The sequence below is a fragment of the Lynx canadensis genome, chromosome D3 (assembly GCF_007474595.2).
Source record: "Lynx canadensis isolate LIC74 chromosome D3, mLynCan4.pri.v2, whole genome shotgun sequence".
Lineage (NCBI taxonomy): Eukaryota > Metazoa > Chordata > Mammalia > Carnivora > Felidae > Lynx > Lynx canadensis.
The window spans coordinates 14,473,034-14,489,749 of record NC_044314.2 but is presented as its reverse complement, the minus strand read 5'-3'; the positions used below and the strand labels follow the sequence as shown (position 1 = coordinate 14,489,749).

Below are 16,716 nucleotides of genomic sequence, written 5' to 3'. Positions count from 1 at the left end.
TTTATTACTATTTCTTGACTGGATGACCCGAGGCATTTTCTGTTGACTCCTCACTGATTCTGCCTGTTCCTGCTGTCTCCTTCCCCCTCAATATGGTTATATTACTATTTTTACCTCTTCTGTTGGCTACATTGGTCACTTTATTTTTAAGTAATCTCTACATGGGGCTCAAACTCATGACCCCGAGATCAAGAGTTGTATGCTCTACCCACTGAGCCAGGGAGGTGCTCCTACATCAGTCACTTTAATAATGGGCCTAGCAGTGCCTTGGTGGCTCAGTTGGTTGAGTGCCCGACTTTGATCCAGGTCATGATCTCGTGGTTCATGGGTTCGAGCCCCATGTCAGGGTCTGTGCTGACAGCTCAGAGCCTGGAGCCTGCTTTGGATTCTGGGTCTCCCTCTCTCTCTGCACCTCCCCTGCTCATACTGTCTCTCTCTCCTTCAAAAATAAATAAACATTTAAAAAAATGTTCAAATAATGTAGTACCTAAACCTCTGTCTTGTTTTGTCAACTATGTCCAGAATCTCCACATTCTATTTTATGAGGACAATAGCGCCACTACTATTCCATTTATATTTCTCTTTTCCTCTGACTTCCAACATGTAACCCTGTAGGCTTGTCAAGGTTGGGAACATTTGCATTCTATTCCATAATAATAATTAAGTCTTCCTTGCTTTGCCTAAGGTTTGAGTCTAAAGGCTGAAAACCAATATTTACTTTATTATGATTATTTAAATACTGTTCACTGAGTAGTTAAGTTTTATGCTAGGATTAGGTTTTCTCATCTATTTAACTGAAGCTTTGATCTATGTGCCAATGTTCAAATGGATTCTTCCTCCCACTTCCAGCAACTGTTCAAAATCAGCTTACATATTAGGTTGCTTCATATACGAAGCATGCTTTCTTGTACAGTTTGAAATGTTTCCTTTTCCCTAAAGCTTCCACTTGTCATTGTTTCAGAGGATGAAGAAATATATGCCTTCCTGTTTCCTCCAGCTTCTTACTCCATCCATATGTTAAAATTCTTACTCAATCCACATATGAAAATTCATTTTCTTTCACTATTCTAATTTGGAGGGTTTGCCTCCCATTTGGACTATTCTTGTACAATTTATCATTCTGTAAGTTTTTAGTCGCATTTCTGGTTTTTAACATATGCATCCCATACCCTTTCTCATTTTGTGATGTGTGCTTTTTCTTATAGATACAATAGTTCCTCAGATATTTTTTTTTAAAAAACTTTCAAATGTTTTTATTTTATTTTTGAGAGAAAGACACACAGAGAAAGCAAGGGAGGAGCAGAGAGAGAAAAGGAGACACAGAATCGGAAGCAGGCTCCAGGCTCTGAGCTGTCAGCACAGAGCCTGATGCAGGGCTCGAACCCATGAGCCGTGAGATCATGACCTAAGCCGAAGTCAGACGCCTAACCATCTGAGCCACCCAGGGGCCCCTGATATTTCTGAGAACTTTAACATTGTAAGTTCTTTTCTTTTCCTTAAGTTATTTCCTCAGGAGTCAATTCTCCACTTTACCTTAGATACTTTTTGGTCATATTGGAGGCTATTGAGAAATGGTGACTTTTAGCCAGACAAGTCTGCAAGCAGGGCTAAAGCTTTGCTCCAGTGTTCAGGAATCAACCATGCTGTAGGGTCCCCAGAGGACAAAAAGTTAGCAGTGGCTCTGTAGGCAGATGTTGAGCATCAAAGCAGGGCAAGTTCATGGTCAGCCAGCAGGCCTAAGTAGAAGAAGCCAGGCAGTGTGCACCTGAACTCTTCACAGAAGAGTACCTCTTCCTTGACCAGTTTTTCTAAAGCAGCCAGTCTAAAGTAACCCATAGTCTCACTTTCAATGTCCCATGTATTTTCTTCGTCCCAGGAATTGATCATATATTTCTTGTTCATTATGCTCTGACTACACCACTACACTGTAAATAAACAGATGCATATGATATGTATATGACATCATATGGGGCAAATAGTAAAAACTTGCCTTATAGTCTCTATATGCATATATGGTATCTTACAATTAGGGAAAGTCTTCAAAAATAATTCTACCTTTGATGGATATAACATAATATTTAGGCTAGGTAATTTCATATGATCGTAAGTTGCAAAATCCCAATTTTGCTTGGTTTTTGCTCTCCTATTCACACAGATACACATATACCCAAAGTCAGGCATGTAATCACATTATTCAACAGGTAGTGCAATGTTTAAGCCTTTCTAGTTTATGAATACCACACTAATGCTACAGATTTGTCAAAAAGAATTCCAGTGAAGTCATTCAAACACTTCACTAACATCCATATTTTGAAGAATTTCTATTTATCTTGGTCAAGAGCAAAATCCTCCCTAATTAAACGTGAACACTTGCAAACTGAAAACGAACCTTGAGGAGGAGGAGTAAAGGAGGCCGAATAAACCTTCCCAAGTCAGTAGTGCAGAGCCAGGTTTATGACTCAAATCACAGGAGTGGGGACTCCAGATTCAAGGAAAAGAGATCTAGGACAGCAAAATCCTGCTGCCCTCCAAAGTCTGTTCTCCCCACCCACCCAGTAGTTGTCAATGTCTCCCAGAATTGTATCATCGGCCTTTTCTTGTCACTTTCTACATTCTCCTAGAGCCTCCTACATGTGTAACAGTTAACATCTTACCTTATGCTGATGCCTTCAGATCTTCATAACCAACTCTCAGGTCTATGTTGCAAGCCAAGTCCCTAATTTGTTGCCCTAATTTTATGTCTAATTTCTCACTAATTCTAACTAACTAATTGGTTTCTTCAAATGTAGGCTGAACACAGAAACATTCATCCTTGCCCCTAACCATCTCTTCTTTATTTCTACAAGCCATCATGGTACCAAATGTCCCAATCAACCAAGCAAAGAGCCCCACACCTTCAATTAAGCCCTGTTGAATTTATCTCTTCAATGTCTCCCACAGCTCTCTGTGCCCCTTTATCTCCTTTACCAGCCACTCAAAGATATCTGGTATCTGGCCCATTATTTATAAAAGCAAGAGAAGAGGCTTTCGTTTTGGAGTTTGCACTAATATAAACAAAAAAGAAAAAGTTTCTAAGTAACTCATCTATCCTGTCAGCACTCAAACTCATTAAAATATTCCTTCCTACAAGTTAATAAAAAATATGAGACTTACTTAAATGGTATAAACAAAAACGGTAAAGTAACTTCTTTTTTCTGAGTCATTTTCACCTGGGAACCAAGTATGAAAATATTTCATTATATTATAAATGAGACACAAATTAATTTCATTTTGAAATACAAACATTCATTAAAATGGCTCTTTGGGGATGGTTCACTACTTTGAAACTAAATGGAATTTTATGTTACTATATTATTTCAAAGTATTTAAACAAAAATTTCAGATTATCATACTATCATAATGAGCTGAGAATTAATCATATCAAGCTTGCAAAAGAACATACTGTAATCTCATTAAACTGTATTTCTTTTACTATAGAAGACAAAATAAGTCAAGCTGCCTTAACAATACTAACAGAAAGTTTCAGTGAAATGGTCACCTCTTTAACTTGTCCTAATGCATATGATAGTTGTATGTGAAACGACAAGAAATGTTGCAGTCTCTAATACTACTTCTATGGGGCAAATTCCAATCAGTAAATTATAAGCATATGCAGTGGTCTTCGAAGGTCATTCTACACACTTGAACTGATTCCTGGGATCTGCACCTCACAAATGTTAAACTTTATGACACTAGTCAAAGACACAAAATTTAAAGATCATAAACTATAGAAAATAATTTCTTTACATTTTCACTTAATATATTTGATGTTAAAATTGTCATAGTATCTATTTTTGTGTGTCCTGTTTTACCTTGAATTGTTCGAGAATCTGTATTGCATTTGTAAACATGCTCTCTGCTTTGAAGAGATCAGTGTTGTTAAGATAATCTACAGGAAGGATGCCCTGTAAATAAAGAACACTGCTTTAGTATTGGTATTAATTTTACTAGTATAATATTATTAGTATTAACAACTCAGGCTATTCTTATAAAACAAAAAGAGTTACAAATGAAACAATAAAAACAAGACATGTAGAGGAATAAATTACTGAAATAATTAAGCAAAATGTTTTTAAAACCATAACTGAGATATTATTTTTTCTATTATTTTTTCTCACAAAGTGTATATAACAAAGTAAATAAAGCAATAGAGATGAAGTAAGTTCAATAAAACCTAGTATCTATTGAAAGACTACTGTGTGCTGAGCAGTGAGCTAAGTGCTTTGCACACACGAAAAATCCCTATGGTGGGCCACAGCCGGTATCCTTAAAAAGGAAAAAATGACACAATAAGAAAATTGAGAGTATACCGTGCATAGTAAGAGTAAGGGCTGTTTTGTTAATACACATACACATATACTTATGACTAGAAGGGTCACTTACTCAAGTTCTGAGTTAGAGGCCATTATTTTAAAAAAGTTTTTTTTAATGTTTATTCATTTTTGAATTTTTTTTTTTCAATGTTTATTTATTTTTGGGACAGAGAGAGACAGAGCATGAACGGGCGAGGGGCAGAGAGAGAGGGAGACACAGAATCGGAAGCAGGCTCCAGGCTCTGAGCCATCAGCCCAGAGCCTGACGTGGGGCTCGAACTCCCGGACCGCGAGATCGTGACCTGGCTGAAGTCGGACGCTTAACCGACTGCGCCACCCAGGCGCCCCTGTTTATTCATTTTTGAGACAGAGAGAGGGACAGAGTGCGAGCGGGGGAGGGGCAGAGAGAGAGAGGGAGTCACAGAATCTGAAGCAGCTCCAGGCTCTGAGCTGTCAGCACAGAGCCCGATGCAGGGCTCCAACTCACGAGTGGTGAGACAATGACCTGAGCTAAAGTCGTGCTCAACTGACTTAGCCACCCAGGTACCCCAGAGAACATTATTTTTTTAAAGTTTGCTTTGAAAAGCTAATATGAATGGCTAGTTGGAATGGGTATTTTTGTTTGTTTTTTGGCTTTTCAGCACCCAGTTCCCATTTTTAACAGCATTACCATTCTATGTTGAGAAATCTCCCCCATTGGATATAACAGTGGGTTTCTTTTTCTTTTTCTTTTTTTAATGTTTATTTACTTTTGAGAAAGAGAGCAAAAGTGGGGGAGGGGCAGAGAGAGAAAAAGAGAGTGGGGGAGAGTGGGAGGGGAGGGGAGGGGAGGGGAGGGGAGAGGAGAGGAGAGGGAAGGGGAGGGGAGGGGAGGGGAGGGGAGGGGAGGAGAGGAGAGGAGAGGAAAGGGAGACATAGAATCCAAAGCAGGCTCCAGGCTCCAAGCTGTCAGCACAGAGCCCGATGCAGGGCTTGAACCCACAAACTGCACGATCATGACCAGAGCTGAAGTCGGACGCTTAACTGAATGAGCCATTCAGGCACCCCAACAGTGAGATTCTAATGGAGCCCTACTTTCCTTTACTGAAGGATAAATAAATAACCCAAGCTAGCCCACTCAAGAGGTAAGCAGTGGAATCTGACTCCTGAGAGTCAAGGAACAAAAAGTACAAGTATAATACTATTCTCCCCTAGTGTTGGTGCACTGAGCACAACAGTTTGGTTCTTTCTTCCAAGTCCCTGGCGCTCCCTTAGTTCCTGATTTCCAAGCCTGGATTTTGAGCACCCCTTCAAATCAACAACACAGTAATATCATTTTAATAAATTCCCTTTAAATGGATTCAGTTTCTGCTGCTTGCAATAAAATTTATATATATTTTACCACTTATAACTGAAATACAAAGATAAATCTATATACATTTTAGAAAATAAAAAATTTTAAAGAAAAGCTATTAGGCTTCTGCTCTATGTTGTAGATTATAATACATACACAGTTAGATACTTAGAAAAAAAGAGAGGAAAGTAAGTTTTAAATGTAACCAAAGATTATTCCGAAAGACATAAAAAGTAAATTTTACTGTACAGTAACTTTTTTTTATTCTGAGAGCTGATAAGAAATTTTATTCCTTACCACTGAATTAAGGGGAAAGGGAACTCCAATAAGAGAAGCCATCAGTGGTGCAATATCAGCCTACAAACAGAAAATGTTCAATTCTAGTAAGTTTACAGACATCAATAAGAAAATTATATAATTTAATGCAACTATATTTTGGACTATAATCATGATGTTCATTATAATCCATTGCCTTCAAACATTTATTCAGTACACAATAGATATCAATCTCTAAAAATGTCATTTGCTACAGCTGCATCAACTTACACACTAGAACAAAAAGTTACTACCCTGGTAGCTAAGAACTTGACCACTTCATGTAATAGTTTTTCAGTATTATGAATAGGATGCCTTAACTAGACAAAAAGTAAATAGCAAGAGAAGGCCTTAACTGGGTAAAGGTACATCTTAAGAAAGAAAGTATATACCAGAAGGTTTGGCCAGACAGTGAAGTCCAGAAAAGACATAAACCCCCAGTTTCCCGGACACTTGTGTGTGTCTCTACCTCCATTTCCTTATCTCCCTCTGGCTTCTCAGCCACCTACAACTTCCTTTGATCCTTCACCATCCCACAGACACTCTCCCTGAGGGTAACAGAGCTAATACCCTCTATTTTTCTAAATCCGACTGTTTTTATTTATTTTTTTATTTTTTTTATTTTTATTTTTTTTCAACGTTTTTTATTTATTTTTGGGACAGAGAGAGACAGAGCATGAACGGGGGAGGGGCAGAGAGAGAGGGAGACACAGAATCGGAAACAGGCTCCAGGCTCTGAGCCATCAGCCCAGAGCCTGACGCGGGGCTCGAACTCACGGACCGCGAGATTGTGACCTGGCTGAAGTCGGACGCTTAACCGACTGCGCCACCCAGGCGCCCCAATCCGACTGTTTTTATATTAGTCCTTATAATTTTTCAGGCAGTAAAGTGCTTAGATGTCAAAATGCCCAGTTCCAAATCCTTGCCTGAAATCTGAGTCCTTGGGCAGGTTATCTGACCTCCTCAATGCCTCAGTTTCCTTATCACTTATTTATTTTCTTATCATTTAGTTATTTAAAAAAAAAAAAAAAACCCTTACAGAGTTATGGCATAATTAAAGGAGATTAAATTTATAAAGTACGTGGCACAGAATAATCCTGCAGTGAATGGTGGCTCCAAATGCTCTTCTGATTATTTTAATCACTTGACTTTTCAGCAGCACCGCATACACCATTCCCTTCTTGGCATCTGTAACACCACACACACCACTCAGTGTCTTCATTCTCACTGGGGCTCCTTTCCAGATACCATCTCTAGTTCCCCATTTAAAGTTGGAGTTTGGTCCCAGGCTCTCAGTGCTTCTCACGTTTTACCATCTGGACTCTCTTTACTAAGTACCATCCCACAGAAAACTGGAAAACTCCAATGGCCTCTAATTGCCTTGTGCCTTTCCCCCCGGAATCCACTGTTGGCTTCCTCCAACCTGTTCTTCCTGCTGCATCCAGAGAAATCCTTTCCCCAAAAAACAGATAATGTCACTCTCCAAGCTTCATATACTTCACGGGCTTCCTCAAGCTTTAGGATTAAGTCCATAGGCCCATAAGGCCCTGCGGGGTCTAGTGCCCACCCAGACATCAGACCACAGTCTCAGTTTCTCTGTGCTCCTTTAATACACCATGTATCCTCTTACCAGAGCTCTGTGTACATGTTGCTGCCTCTGTGTGGAAAGGGAGAGGGAACACCATGTGCCTGGTAACTCCTACTTAATTCTGCAGTCTCAGCTCAAACCTCTATTTCTCAGGAAGACTTTGCAGACCATACAGTCTATCAGATATGTCCACTCTATACTCTCACAGCTTCACAGTCCTCTTTTGTACTAATTATCACACTGTAATTTTACATGTATTTGTATAATAATTTGCTTAATATCTGTTCTCACCCCTAAACTGTAAGCTTCCCAGGGCAGGCATTTTGTCTACTTTTCCTCACCATTATATCCCTTACACATATCTAATGTTAATGTTTGCATAGTGTTTTACACCACTGTGGACACATAGCAATGTTGGTGAAAGAATGAATAAAGAAACTCTCATCTAGGGGCGCCTGGGTGGCGCAGTCGGTTAAGCGTCCGACTTCAGCCAGGTCACGATCTCGCGGTCCGTGAGTTCGAGCCCCGCGTCGGGCTCTGGGCTGATGGCTCAGAGCCTGGAGCCTGTTTCCGATTCTGTGTCTCCCTCTCTCTCTGCCCCTCCCCCATTCATGCTCTGTCTCTCTCTGTCCCAAAAATAAATAAAAATGTTGAAAAAAAAAATTAAAAAAAAAAAAAAGAAACTCATCTAATGTAGATTTGAAGTAGGAGTAGTCACAGGGCAATAGCTGAATCTATATTTAGATTTAAATCATAATCCAGTCTGGCTATATGTTTTATGATTTTCAAGTTATTCCCTATCCTTCTGATGGTGATTTTTGCAGCAAATTAATTAAACTGTTATTCTAATTTTATACATTTCCATTTATTTGGGTAATATGCAGCCATCCCTCCTAATGTACTGACAGAGAACAGGCTTCTGCACCCACAGGACTAAAAATGAGATTCTAGACCTTAGTTTATCCACCACAATAAGCAATGCCAGTTTGTAAGGTGACCTGGTGAGGGTAAAATATTCCTGCCACCTTCGAGGTCATATACCAACAATGCCTTGCCTTCTACAAATAGTGAAGATGGCTGTTTGCAGAGCATATCTTCAACAATGAAAATTCCATGCTTCATATTTACACATAACGTTACCAGTCTAACTTGATTAGGTTGGCCACGCATTTCCCTGTAATCTAAAGTTTCTAGCTGAGTAATCTATGTTCTTGTTATCTTTTTTTCCATTGCATTTGTAAGCACCCTGGGTAGAATTAAGGATAAAATATGTGTTAATAAAAAAGAAACGGCAACTCACATACTACAGGAAAAAAAAAACCCATAATAGGGTTTTATTAGGTCTGTGCTTAGAGCAACTAAGCCAGGCAACCATGACAAGAAATCACAGGAATTGAACAGCCATGCAGATTTCAATTTACATAATAATTCTTTAATTAGCCAATGTTATTTGGAGGGAATCTTCTTTCAGTTTTATGTGGAGCTTTTTCTATTTTGCCAAAAGAAAGATTAGTTGGGTTAAAATATTTGCACTAGAAGGATTTCTCTTGGTAATTGAAATGTTTTGAAAAATACTTTATTATTAATACTCTTGTTCAGATTTTTTTTTCAGCCTAAACTTCTTCTAGGAGAGAAAATTAAATGTGAAAGTGACTAAATTGAACTGAATACCTGATGGATATCTTGCCTCTTCCAGCTCTCTAATCTCCATTCTGAAACAAAACGAGACACAACAGCTGATGTTAAGATTTAAAAAAAAAAATAGTTTCATTATTAAGAGAGATCAATGTGTAATGTGAAACAAAAGTACTGGGAAAGTCTATTTTAAGTCAACTATGAACAAAAAAAGACACTTAAACAGGCACAGCTGTATGTTTTTAAAACCAGAATTTAAAAGAATAGCTTTAAAAGTAAATATTTGGTGTTTTCTGTGATGATTTATTAAACTTTCAAAGTGCTCATTTGCAGATCATTGTTTCAAAGCATCAAAAGGGTAAGGAAGGGAAGATGGAAGTAAAAGGCACAATGACAACAGCTGTCATCATGACTAGGACTAATGACAGTCCCGCTCCAGGGAGTAATTAAGGCAATTGATGTCTGTTAGACAACCTAAGCCCTTCTTTTTTTCTGTAATGGCAGTTGCTTGCAAAAATACTTAAAAATGTAGCTGTGATGTTCCTACTGTCCACGAATCCCAAATGTGAAAATCCTATAGTGAGTTACAATTAAAATTGCCTTCAGACATAACCTCATTCCCCTATTTTTCCACATATAAATTCAGAAATTTCAATAACCAGTAATCAAAACAAATGATTATGAGAGAGCATGCCTTCATTTAATGACTTTAAGATATATTATAAAAAGGGTTCTAAGATATTTTTATGATGAAATTTCCTTTAATAAGCTGGCGAAGTTTAAAAATACGTTCCTGGTTCTACTAGTCAGCTACTAAAAATTCACCCTAATTACCTGATAAGGAAAAGATGCACATTCCCTTTCCCTCTAACTTATGACACCTAATACTCATAGAAGAAAAAATGTATTCCTCTGTAATGATTCCTGAAGTCAAGTTATTCTAAAATATTAATTCACTGAGAAATCAAGAGCCAAAGTTTTATATCCTCAGTACAAACATTCTATTGAACCCAGCTTCTATTAGACCCAATCTAATTCATTTACCACAGAGCATAGGAATATAAAATGCTGAAGCTGCTTTAGCAAACAGTGTGGCAGTCTGCAAAAAATTAAACACAGAGTTACATATGGCCCATTTATTCCATCACTAGGTACCTATCCGAGAGAAATGAAAACATGTCTACACAAAAACTGGTACACAAATGTTCATACATTTGTGTCATTGGCACTATCAACAGTCAAATGTGGAAACAACCCAAATGTCCATAAGATGATTGGATAAATAAAATATGGTCTAGACACCCAACGGAATATCATTCAGCTGTAAAAAATAAACTATTTATACATGCTACAATACAGATGAACCTTGAAAAAAATTATGCCAAGTGGAAGAAGCCAGACACAAAGACCCTACAGTGCGTAATTCCACTTACAGGAAACGTCCAGAATAAGCAGATCCAGAGAGGGAGAAAGTATAATGGTTGCCAGGTGATGGGGAGAGGGGGGGAAATAAGGTGTGACTGCTATTGGGGAAGGGGTTTCTTTGGAGGTGCTGACAAAACAGTTTGTAATTAGACAGTAGAGGTGATGATACAGTCTTGTGAGTATGCTAAAAAGAAAACCTGAAAGGTACACTTTTAAAACATGAATTAAAATGGCAAGAGAATTTTATCTCAATAAAAAAATAAATTCAAGAAAAGAGTCTAAGGAAATTTTATGATGCAAACCAAAGAGTTTTCTATGACAGAAATATATAAACATGGCTATGAGTGTGAATCCCTGGAGAAGATTTTAAAAAGAAAATTTCCAGGCCTCACCCAGACTCATGGAATTAAAATATCTAGTGACAAAGTCTGGAAATTTGCTTTTTGTTTGTTTTTAAGTTTATTTATTTATTTTGAGAGACACAGAGAGAGACACGTGGAGGGGCAGAGAGTGAGGGAGAGAAAGAGAATCCCAAGCAGGGTCCCCACCATCAGCACAGAGCCCGGTGTAGGACTCGAACTGACGACCCGTAAGAGCATGACCTGACACAGAACCAACAATCAGACATTTAACCGACTGAGCCACCCAGGTGCCCCAACGGAAATTTATTTGTTTTTTAATCTGTATTTTTAACAAGTGTTTTGGATAAGTTTTATACAAATAATCTGGAGTGAGGCATTTGAAAGGAATTTGTTTTGTCCAATTAATAAAAAGTTTGGAACTCTAAAAAAAAAAAACCTTACCTCACAAAATAAGCAGAGCTCCAGGAAAAAGGAATTCATTTTCCTCATGGATTAGGAAGGAAGGGAGGCTTGGGTAACACAGAAAGCCTTCAAAAGTACTAGAGACAGGGCAAAATCAGTCCAGGTGTGAAATGTCAATTGTGACATATGTGTGATTTATCTGATTGATAGTCTTTGCAGGTTAAGATATGACTCAGTAGTTTAATGTAAATCCCAGCAATAAAAATAGGCTTGTGGAAAAAAAGTAATAGTATAATTTATATCTGTAACTTCATAAGGCAGATAACTAAGACTATATATTTCAATCTGAATATTATAAACCAATAATGAGAACTATACAAAAATAACACATAAAAACAGTAATGATACAAATATCAAAATGAAAACTGTAACTTGAAAAGTGATTTTTTTAAGTTAAACTTTGGCTTTATTTTATTTTAATGTTTATTTATTTATTTTGAGAGAGATAGAATGGGGAAGGGGCAGAGACAGAGAGAGAGAGGGACAGAATCCCAAGCAGCCTCCGCACTGTCAGTGCGGAGCCCAACGAAGGGCTTAAACTCATGGACAGTGAGATCATGACCCGAGCCGAGAGCAAGAGTCAGACAATTAACTGAATGAGCCATCCAGGCATCCCCCTAAACTTTGGTTTTATTTAAAAAATTTTTTTTTAATTTTTTAAAATTTTATTTAATATAATTTATTGTCAAATTGGCTTACATATAACACCCAGTGCTTATCCTTTAAAATGCTGTATTTATGAAAACAATAAAGGTAAATGTTTATACCTTTCAAAAATGCATCATCAAATTTCTGAGCTGATACTTTTTGGGGATACTTGATTCCAGCTCCCCAAGTGACAAAAGGAGTTAAAGTCTCTGAAGGATGACCAGCCCCATGGGAACCTACAAATAAGACATCAAGAGTATTAAGACAGGGATATAAGAAATTATACCTAAATATTTATTTATTGTTTAATCGTTTTAAAGAATTGACCCATATGTATTTCTACTTCTAGCCACCACACTCCCAAATGCGTGCAACTCTGCATAACAATTAGTTTTAAAATATTCCCAAAGCAAGTCAGAGCATCAATAGACAGGCAAAAACAAAACAAAAAGGTCTGTTGACTGGTTGAAAGAAGAACAAGAATATTAACAAGAAGACTTGGAGGAGATGCGACCAGCGTAATGCCACACGGGACACGCAGTAGGTCAAGGCCAGGTCTGTTCTGGAGAGGACAGCAAAGTCTCTTGATGAGTTTCTTCCAGGCCACTCTGGCTGGTGTAACCAAAAGCCCTTTATAGAGTGGAACCGGCTCACTAGAATTCTGTACTGTGATGTGGGGACCCAAACTTCATCTTTGCCTTGTTTTGTTCTCTGTGCACACGCTGTGTTTGCCTTGGGAATCTCACAGAAAGGACAAGGTCATGTAGGGTAGACTTCCAGGAGCCCCAGGATTCCTGGTTATACCACCTTACTCTTACATTATCATCACTTACAGTTAACGCTAGTTGGATAAATAATAGGATAGGCACTTTTTGTTTTCTTCTCCATACTTTTCTCTAATTTCTCATTTTAAATGAGAATATGTTCCTTTTATAGTTAGAAAAAAGATCCTTTATATAAGATCAGGTTTTTTACACTAACATGTTAAGACATTCTGCATATACGAAGACATTTAATCCTCTTCCACATTACAAGATGTCTGCAAGCTACATTTACAACTACTTTAATCATAAAGTACGTGTCACTTAGAGACAGACTAACCCCAGTCTGTCATGCCATGGTCAGAGGTAAAGATAAATGCCGTTTTCCCATCATTTCCATAAAAGTGTTCAAGAATGGACACCATTTCTTTTATTCCCGCATCCACTAGTTTAATATTGTCCTTATATTCCCTGTTTAAGAAGAAACAGAAGAGCACATTAAAGTTACATTAATTTGGAAAAATAAAATTTCTTCAACATGAACCTAATATGAATCATCTGAAGTTATTAACTCCTAAATACTTTTATATCTCATCCTTAATATTTTAAAATCAGAGATCTTCATATTGTTAAAGATAACAATCTCTCCTTTTAAAGAAGCATAAGAATCTGAAATCGTTTTCAGAAATAGTTTAAAAGGAGAATACTCTCCAATATTGATTAGCAAATATATTTTAATGAATACTTTTTACATCTCAAATGCATTAATTATGATTTTCAAGTTCATGCATCTCATATTGCACACTATATTGTTTTTGTCACATTAATAGGTATCACTGTTTCAAGTATAAAATGTTCTCATCCCTTAGAGTGTTTGTGACATAAAACATTAATATAACATTATAAGCAAATTATATTTAAGATTCCATACAGTTGAATAGGTTGGTTTGGTATGAATTCTATCACTTGAAATAGTCCATCATGTTAAAGAAGGGGAGCATGAGGTATTTATTACTGGTAGCTAACCAATAGGCATTATTCACAGACTTAGCTAAACCAAATTCTAAATAAAGAACAAAAGTAAAACATCGATTCTTCCTCTTATGGTCTGCAAAACTGAGAAAAATATTTGCTATTCTATATAAGGAGTTCTACTGAAATAGAACCCCTGTATACAGGGGCGCCTGGGTGGGTCAGTGGACTAAGTATCTGACCTCAGCTCAGGTCATGATCTCACTGTTCGGGAGTTTGAGCCCCGCATCAGGCTCTCTGCTGACAGCTCTGAGCCTGGAGCCTGCTTCAGATTCTATGTCTCCTTCTCTCTCTGCTCCTCCCCAACTTGTACTCAGTCTCTCTGTCTCTCTCAAACATGATTAAATGTTAAAAAAAATTTTTAAAGGGGTGGCTGGATGGTTCAGTCAGTTAAGCATCCGACTTCAGCTCAGGTCATGAACTCATGGTCTGTGAGTTCAAGCCCTGTGTTGGGCTCTGTGCTGACAGCTCAGAGCTTTGAGCCTGCTTTGGATTCTGTGTCTCCTCTCTTTGCCCCTCCCCTGCTCACGCTCTGTCTCTGTCTCAAACATAAATAAACATTAAAAAAAAAATCTGAATATTCTTTTTTCTCTGCCTTGATAAATGAAGAATATAGAATGTAAGTAATGTGATAATTACAAAAAAATATATAATACTTTAAAAGTTCAAATAGAATACCCGAGTCTCTCAAAAACATGAAATTAAACACAGCATTAAAATTACCTTGATGATGGTCGGTGAGCATGTCCGTTTGTATCTATTCCTAATAAATGTAAGAAAAAAACTATTTTTTCTTCATTTAGTTTAGAAAACAAAGACTGGTTGTTTCTGGCAGCATGAAAGAATTCCTATAGGTAACAAATCAGTTAAAGAAATTTAGTCCATTTATTTTACGTAAAAAATAATTCTGATGAAAACCTTGAATTAAATGTATACATAACTATAAAATTAAATTATTTTATTTTAAGTTTATCCTCAGAACCAACCAACACAAAGTCCTTATTGTCAGTTCAGACATCTACGCTTGAATCATGAGTGAGCTGGGCTATAATTAGGCCAAAAAAGGGTTACAGAAAGGGGACCTTGATTTCACGAAGATCTCCTAAGCGCTGAATAAAATATACCAGGTTGAATTAATATGTTGACAAGAGTCAAAAATAAAACAGTACAAGTGGCAACAGTTTAGGAACATTTTATCATTTTTAAATGTTTTAGGAGCCAGACTACTTCTTGTCCTGTCTCATTGCTGCCCTCGTCCAACTGTTAGTGCTCACTTGAACGGTGTGAATAGCTTCTGAACAAGTTCCTTTTCCCCAAGACTAGAACCTGTTCTTCACGCTGTGTGATAGAAAAATGCCCACTTAATAAAATATGGGTAGAAAATTATTATATTGTTTCATAATTGCAAACTGGATTCACAAAGCCCTTCTAAGACAATGAATTAAACATCTACTTGCATACACATGAATATGTAAACAAGTTTCTGTGGGGAATACTTATAAACTACTTTCAATAAGTCAACAGGCTCTGCCAAGATACGTAATTGTCGTTCACATAACTGTCTCTTAGTAGATGGTAACTTTAACGAGGAAAATGTCATTGCCCGACAAAAGTCTGAAGTATTTTTTGAAATAATCCTTCATTATTACAAATACCAAAAAATACAAATGGTGCCATTAGAGAAACCTGCTATTCAAGAATAGAAGTAAATAAAAAAAAAAAAACCATAATATGTAACCTACCGCCATCCTCCTCAAAAGCATAAAACTGCCCCCTAGCTTTCATATACATTCTACTTAGCCCCTCAGAAGTTTTAAATTTAGATGGAAGTGGTGAGTTCTTCAAGAGAATGAAGTTAAATTCTAAAGATATCATTGAAAGCTGACAAAAACCAAAAAAAAACAAAACAACAACAACAACAAAAACTAGCAACTTTAGTTGAGGTACGTTTATAATTTGTTCCATGATTGGTAAAAAAAAAATATTCAGCCATGTAAGAAGTGCTATTCATTCACATATGGACACAAGATATGAGATGCTATGAAATTCTATTCTTGTGGAGCTCAACCTGTTAGATTCCTACTGGCTTTTTAACAGTTGGTCTTTTGGACCTAAGAGGTTTTGAAATATACCCCTGGCTACTTTCCCCTTCATATCTAGTATACTCAGGACCATCAGCCCCCGCTTTTTCTCCTCCCCTTGCAAAGGCACTCATTCATTTCTGCACTCCACAAATATTTGTTATGCATCAAGGGAGACTGCTAGATGACTGCCTCAACACGCATTCTCCCTTTCTGAGTAAAAACCTGTGATTTCGTGAAACATGGCAACGCTCCAAGCTTAAAACCCAATTTCCCATCCTCTCTCACAGCTAGATGCGCCTTAGCGGTTGTGGCCAACAAGATATAAGTCAAATATTTCAGTCAAAAGACTATAAGGACCCTAAGGCTCTTTGAAATAAATATAATCAGGAAAGAAGGTCCTTTTCGATTCCTTGCACTGTTGACCTAAAACACTGAAGTAATGGCTGCAACTCCAGCATCTCTTGGATCATGAAAAAACTTGGAAGATAAAACGCATGCTCCGAGGATAGAGGAGAAATTCAAGACTGAGCCTTAATGACACCGTGGAGACATTATGGCAATCCTGGACTGCACCAATCCTGGGCCGCCTACTGCTGGCATTAACTTTATGGAGTTAAAAGTAAACTTTTAAGCCGTATTTCTTCCCTATTATACAGAACTGAACCTAATCTAAACTAATACTTGTATGTATGTGCCAGACAATTCCTTGATAGGAATTT

General features: G+C 37.4%; 1 protein-coding gene across 5 annotated transcripts in view; it reads right to left on the bottom strand.

Moving 5' to 3' along the window:
• PIGN (phosphatidylinositol glycan anchor biosynthesis class N) overlaps positions 1-16,716 on the bottom strand; it is a 106,269-nt gene that overhangs the window by 61,135 nt on the left and 28,418 nt on the right. For all 5 annotated transcript variants that reach the window (XR_003963905.1, XM_030292252.1, XM_030292256.1 and 2 more), the window contains 7 exons: positions 14,637-14,761; positions 13,222-13,352; positions 12,240-12,356; positions 9,260-9,300; positions 5,983-6,042; positions 3,852-3,944; positions 3,154-3,209 (listed from right to left, as the gene is read on the bottom strand). Coding sequence is in view for 4 of the 5 variants with exons in the window: in XM_030292252.1 (XP_030148112.1) it covers positions 3,154-3,209; positions 3,852-3,944; positions 5,983-6,042; positions 9,260-9,300; positions 12,240-12,356; positions 13,222-13,352; positions 14,637-14,761 (623 nt within the window). In the remaining variant the exon portion in view is untranslated. The remainder of the gene's footprint in view (positions 1-3,153; positions 3,210-3,851; positions 3,945-5,982; positions 6,043-9,259; positions 9,301-12,239; positions 12,357-13,221; positions 13,353-14,636; positions 14,762-16,716) is intronic.